This window comes from Bidens hawaiensis, unplaced genomic scaffold (assembly GCF_021521415.1).
Source record: "Bidens hawaiensis isolate Kalapana, Puna unplaced genomic scaffold, B.hawaiensis_p1.1 tig00419364_1, whole genome shotgun sequence".
Taxonomy (NCBI): domain Eukaryota; kingdom Viridiplantae; phylum Streptophyta; class Magnoliopsida; order Asterales; family Asteraceae; genus Bidens; species Bidens hawaiensis.
The window spans coordinates 592,181-598,462 of NW_027504835.1; the positions used below are offsets into that span (position 1 = coordinate 592,181).

At 32.2% G+C, this 6,282-nt stretch overlaps 1 protein-coding gene across 1 annotated transcript; it reads right to left on the bottom strand.

The window, feature by feature from the left end:
- Nucleotides 1–3,103: 3,103 nt before the first annotated feature.
- LOC143608354 (putative purine permease 10) lies at nucleotides 3,104–4,252 on the bottom strand. Its single transcript, XM_077083406.1, has 2 exons — nucleotides 3,727–4,252; nucleotides 3,104–3,599 (listed from the first exon to the last, which is right to left on the bottom strand). The coding sequence occupies exons 1-2, from the start codon at nucleotides 4,250–4,252 to the stop codon at nucleotides 3,202–3,204; spliced, it is 924 nt and encodes a 307-aa protein (XP_076939521.1). The 3' UTR covers nucleotides 3,104–3,201.
- Between the last annotated feature and the right edge of the window lie 2,030 nt (nucleotides 4,253–6,282).

Sequence of the window (6,282 nt, forward strand, 5' to 3'; positions counted from 1 at the left end):
AAAAAAACCGGTCCGGTTAAAAACCGAACCGGTTTTTTCAAAAAAACCGATTTGTGCACCTCTAAGTGTGCCTCGAGGTTTTCATCTTAGATGAATAAGTGGCCATCTAAATTTCATTTTTGATAGGGGCGTGGCCATGCATGATTTCTCAACATTCCATAATGTTCTTGTTATTAACTCTTTTTCGCTTCTTTTCATTCAAAACTTCCAAAAACCTACATTTATCGAATATGAACAATTTTAGTCTTGTTTCCAACTATAATGGTCCAAAAGCACCGTAAAATGGGGTTAAATGCACATCATAATTATGTAAAATTGATGACACATCAATGTCCATCATTTAACGCTAATAAATATAAATAAATAAATGACGTGTTAATGAAATGGATGTAAACCGTGTCTCGTCCTATGCAACTAGTTTCTTGCCCTTGACGTGGCATAATCGTGCCCAGCAGTGCCTCATGTCGCCTATCATTTCTTGTTGACTTGGGTGGTGCGCTTCCATGCACATTGTGAGCATGGGCGTGTTTCGGGTACATTTTCTTTAGAGATGGATAAGTGACCATTTAAACTTCTTTAATGAGAGCATGACCATGCATGATTCTGGACATTCCCCATTTTTCTTATATTAAGTCATTTTCTCTTCTTTTCATTTGAAACGTCCAAAAACTTACATTTATCATGACACATCTGGCCTTAGGGGCCTAGTCGTGCGACCAATATTTGGTACCAGTTTTGTAAATAAATTAAAGTTTATTTTATTGTAGTGGAAATTTCTTTAAATAAAATATTACTTTATAAAACAGGGACTTAATTACCCTTGATATTACAAAACATTTATTTTACATAATTTCGTTTGAAGGAGTTTAACAAAATGAGGCCAAATATTCTTGTATTTCTCCGATGAGTTGTTTCCTTGTCATTCTACCATTATTATCACTTACTTTTGATTACTTGAAAACATTTTTTAAAATGGTACATTAATAAAATGCTGGTAAATAACATTAATAGACACAAAATCTTTTATCTTTGGCAAGAAGATAAAACTCGTTCAATCGTAAGTTGAGTAGTACATCTACACACTCAGAATGACTATTTCACCCGAGGGTACAACCACGACACATTCTAGTATTTTCGTTAAGTCGTAATACTAAACGCGTACTCAGGGCCGCACAGGCAACCAACCAGGGCACTTAATTTTAGGGGGCACAAATATATATACATATATACATATATATAAATTAAATAGGTTATTAGATGTTGGGCCTAATCATTTTTACAAATAACTCATTTGAGGTATTGGGCTTACGAGCCTTTTTATTTAGTTACTTGTTAGCACCTATGGACTTTTTTATTTCAGCTCGGCCGAGGTATTTAAATTCTCAGAGTTGTCTCTACACGTACTAGCTTTGTTATAGCCTTTCATCTGTAACACGTGTAAAACTTAGATCCAACTATATGTCAATTTATGGCTTGAATGTTTTGAAAATCAAATATTTTGAAAATCATTCAAGTCATATGTTTGATTTCTAAATCATATTTGAAAAAGTTAATGTACTCACTTGGTATATAATCTTTTATTATTTGGTTTTTCTGTAATTCCTTAACCTAAATTTAATTATTATATATCCTATGTTATTGATCAAATTTGAAATACTAACCTTGGTTTCTCTCTCTCTCTCTCTTAATTGCCTTTTTACTCTATTATATATCTGTATGACTTTTTATTTGTTACGTAGCTAACTAATTGTGTGTATATATAGCCTTTATGAAAGTCAGCCAAATAAACAAATGTTAAAAGTTTTGACGCGTGGAAGTTACACTAGATATAAATATCTAGAGAACTCTTGTGCTTTGTTAAAATGAATCATGATTTTAAGGCCTTAGAATTTTGGTACGTGGCTAAACACTCATATTATGGGATGGCAATATTTATTTATATGAATCAGAATTTCCGTTACAAAACCATTTTGCAAATGAGATATTTTTTTATATTATTAAAACTAGTTATTAGTTATCGATTATTTAATTTATGTCATGTGATTTTTTATGATTAAACTAGATGGATTGACAAATACTATATGCCTTATATTCATATGGTTAGAACTAAAGTTGTTTGATAATTTTAGACGTTTGTTTCTTTAATTAAATGCTCGAAAAATAATACCTCTATATGAACTGTAATATTTAATATATGTATAGATACAAAAAATACAGAATGCTTCATATCGAATATGGACAATTTAAGTAATATTGCAAGGATAATGCTTCCAAAGAATACCATAAAACAGGGGTAAATGTTCATGATAAATATGCACAATCGATGGCATGTCATTGTACTTATTTAACATTAAAAAATAAATGGTGTTAATGAAATGGATAGAAAATGACAAGATTTGTAAATCCATAAGTGTTCACATGCAAAGAACAAACATTTTGGATGAAACTTGAAGATGTGACCAAACCTTAAGGAAAATTTTAGAATTTTACTCATTTTTTAAAAGAATTTGTAATACAATAAAATCATAATTTCTAATTCTATTCTCTTAAGAAGATGAGTATAGTATTGCTATTAGTTTGTTAATGTAGCTTCCAAAATCATTTTTACTCTTTTAAACATATTATGTTACATGCTCATAGCGACACTAACCATTTATTAATCAGTGTATGCATGGGTTGTGCTAAACTAAACGAGTCAACCGGTCTTATTTAGAATTATTAAGAAAGTAAACAAATTTAAAACTTATAAGCAGGGCCGGCTCCGAGAAATCAAAAAAAGTTTTGGGCCGAAGGCGGAAATTTTTTTGGGACTTAAGTAAAATGAGTATTTTGTTGGAATTATAAGTTCAACCTATAAACCTATTTGCAATCGTTTTTGACTGTTTACAATCTTATGTCAACCCATGAACATGTTTTCAGCCACTTTAACTTGTTCACGGCCCGCTAGCCCGTTTAATGTACACAATTAGATAAGCTGGTTACACATGTAATTCGGGGGTACATGGTTTTAAGTCTTATATGTTAAGATTCATGTCTTTAAGACATACATAAATGGATCGCGTTTGAGTTACATAGTTGACACTATAACCATACGTCTACCAATTCATATTTATGTAAGATCAATCTGCTGATTTACAATTCTTCCCTCGCTTTTTCCTTCAAGTCATCGAGATATTGCTGATAGATATACGAGGCGATTCCCTATATGGCCAATAACATTGCAATAACCTTCACTCCATTCATCTTTTCATGGAAAAACACTACTGCCAAAACCGGCGTAATTGGGATCCCTAAAGTACCAATCACATCGGAAAACAAGGATGAAACATCAAAGATCAAACCTATGCAACCGATGGTGAAAACCTGCCACGAAATTGCGGTCCATACCAAGGTCATTATGTATGACACTTTTCCAGACTCATAAGTTTCCATTTCTCCGCTTATAGCCATCCATTCACCACTTGCAAATAGTCCAACCACAATTGCAGCACTTGCTATCAAGTTTTGGTACACAATGAAATCAAATACACCTTTGTAGCTTTGTGATTTCAAAATTTTCTCGAAGGCAAGTTGAGTTGTAGAAAGTATTAATGCATGCCCTGCAAAGTCAAACTTTAACTTTAAAGGTCAAATCTACTTAGGGTCTTAATTAGTAACTATTTGGCTCACATTTTGACCAATAATAATTGAAACCATAAAAAATGGACCATGAAGACACCAGTATACCTGCAGAAGCACCAACCGTGCATATAAACCCGATGATGTACTTGCTTCTCGAGGTTTTTGCGGTTTGTTCAGAGTCACTCTGGAACACAAGTAATGAAGATGAAAAGCTAAGAAGAACTAGCGAATTGGCAATTAACGGAGTGAACTTCTGCCCATTTAAGAAGTACGAAAAGAACGCATTAAACACGAGCTCACTCACGCAGATCAGTGAGTACGTTGAAACGGGTAGGAAATTTAACCCATAAGTGTATAACATGCAGTCTGCAGCCAAGAATACACCAAGAAACATATAGATCATCCAAAGGATGATCCAAGAAGGTTTTCTTGTAATTTCTTGTTGCGCCGTTGAGGGTGTTTTAGAAGGTAAATAGAACAAGATTAAAGGAAACATGAGTGGGAATCCAGTAGTTTGAACAAGGGTAGCCATCCATTTACTATTTCCTCTTTTGTTAAAGTAAAGTCTTGCTAACATTGTCGCACTTGATTCGCCTGAAAGTACAAACGCGACGAATAATGCTATTTGCATCCACCACTTGAACCGTACAGCCCTCGAGGACCGGATTTCAGCTAACCTATCTACATCAAAAAAGAATTTGTGTTAAAATCACCATACCCATGGCAATGTACCAACCAAGATGTTGTACATGTCTTGATGGCTTGATGCATAATATAAAAGGTGAGGAATCTTGATTATGCTAATATTGCAAAACTGTAATACTTAGCATATAATCAAGATTCCTCACCTTGACAGAATCAAGTGAAGCATAGCTTTATGTTAGCATTCAAGGAATTCTTATTAATACCTTATTATATATACCCGACATAAAAGCCAAGATCTAAACTGATTTAAAAATTAAGTATGTTTACTATGATCATGGATAATCTATTGTTTACAAACTATTTGATTTTGTTGTTCTAAATTTTTTTTAATAGTTCGATTTAACATAAACTGATGTAAAAGTATATGCTAATATCATGGATACTCTACTTATTTCTACAAACACTAGTACAACTTTTATTACACAAGTAAATTTGCATGAGTGTTTGCAAGAATGAAGAAGTTACCATTGGCAACTATAGCCTGTTCTTGATCTTCCTTCATTTGGCTTGGGAGATGAGAGGGATAGAAAGAAGATGATGAATTGTGTGTTTGTATGCGTGTTATTCACTTATTTGCAATGTTTATCAGCACTATGTGTATTTATGGAAAACAAACTTTGGTTGTTTCTCTTTTATATAAAATTAATAAAAAAAAAATATTTCATTAATTTCTACATTAATTCTACATTAATCTTAAATTATATTCTTTTAGCTTTAAAATACACGTATATATTTTAAAGAAAATATTAAAATACAAATAAAGATAAAAACGAGAAGTGTGAGAAAAATTTGTGGCCTAAGAAAAAAAAAATCTTTCAAAAAAGTTCAAGAAAAAAAAATCATACCTCAAAATATAAATCAGAAACTAAAAAGTAAAATAAAAAAAAAACTAAAATGTTTTCAACATCTTTCTCGTTCAAAAGAAAAAAAGAAAAAAAACAACAAAGACACAATGTCGAGAAAAATGCACAATGATAAATAAAAAAAGATACAACATATCACAAAATATAACACAGTGTGACGGTTTGGTATTATTTTATACAACTGGCTCCACAAACCATACCTGTAATACGATTAAAATTTTAAGGTCGTCGGATCGCAAGTTAAGAAAATCCAACCGAGAAACCAAAATGATGATCATTTTGGATGCTATCACAGTTTTAAATTAGGGTGTTCAAGAAATCCGAAATCCGAATAAAACCGAAATTCGAACCGAAACCCAAATAAACCGATCCGAATTCTTATTAGGATCGGATCAATCTGAATATCCGAAGAACTAATTCAGATTCGGATTGGATTCGGATATGGAATTTTAAAAAATTCGGATTGTTCGGATTATTCGGATATTCGTTTAATCCGAATAAAAAACATGTTTTTAGTAATATTTTCCGGTTTGGTATATTAATTAGACTATTATTTGAAGTTTAAACTTTAAATTTGTGTTAAGAGTAATTCGTATTTTCCGGTTTGTATGTTTATTGTGATTCTAAACTATTAAATGTTATGAACAAAAAAATAGGAAAATCTTTTAGGCTTATTTCGGATTATTCGGATAATTTCGGATATTATCTGAATCCGATCCGAACTGAATTCGGATAGATTCGGATCGGATAGGAATATTCCTAATTCGGATCGGATCGGATTTCGGATAGGGTCCAAAAATTCCCAAATCCGAATAACCCGAACCGAATAACCCGAATAATCCATTATCCGATCCGATGAACACCCCTAGTTTTAAAGCGAAAGTGGACATCCTTACTCATAGCTAATATACTCAAACATAAACAAACTTGAATGACGAACATAAACGATCGTTCACAATTACACAAATGAACAAATGCGATATGTGCTTGTTTGTTCGATCATTTGATTAAATGAACAAATACTTATATTCACGTCCATTTGGATTTTAGAAAACAAACATGAACCAACTAACTGTTGAATGAGTGATGACCA

What these genes read in the sequence shown, in the direction of transcription:
- LOC143608354 (XM_077083406.1), bottom strand. Translation starts at nt 4,252, where the DNA reads ATGCAAATAGCATTATTCGTCGCGTTTGTACTTTCAGGCGAATCAAGT. An exon ending in CACGGTTGGTGCTTCTGCAG is followed by an intron (nt 3,600 to 3,726) that starts GTATACTGGTGT and finishes TTGACTTTGCAG; the next exon opens with GGCATGCATTAATACTTTCT.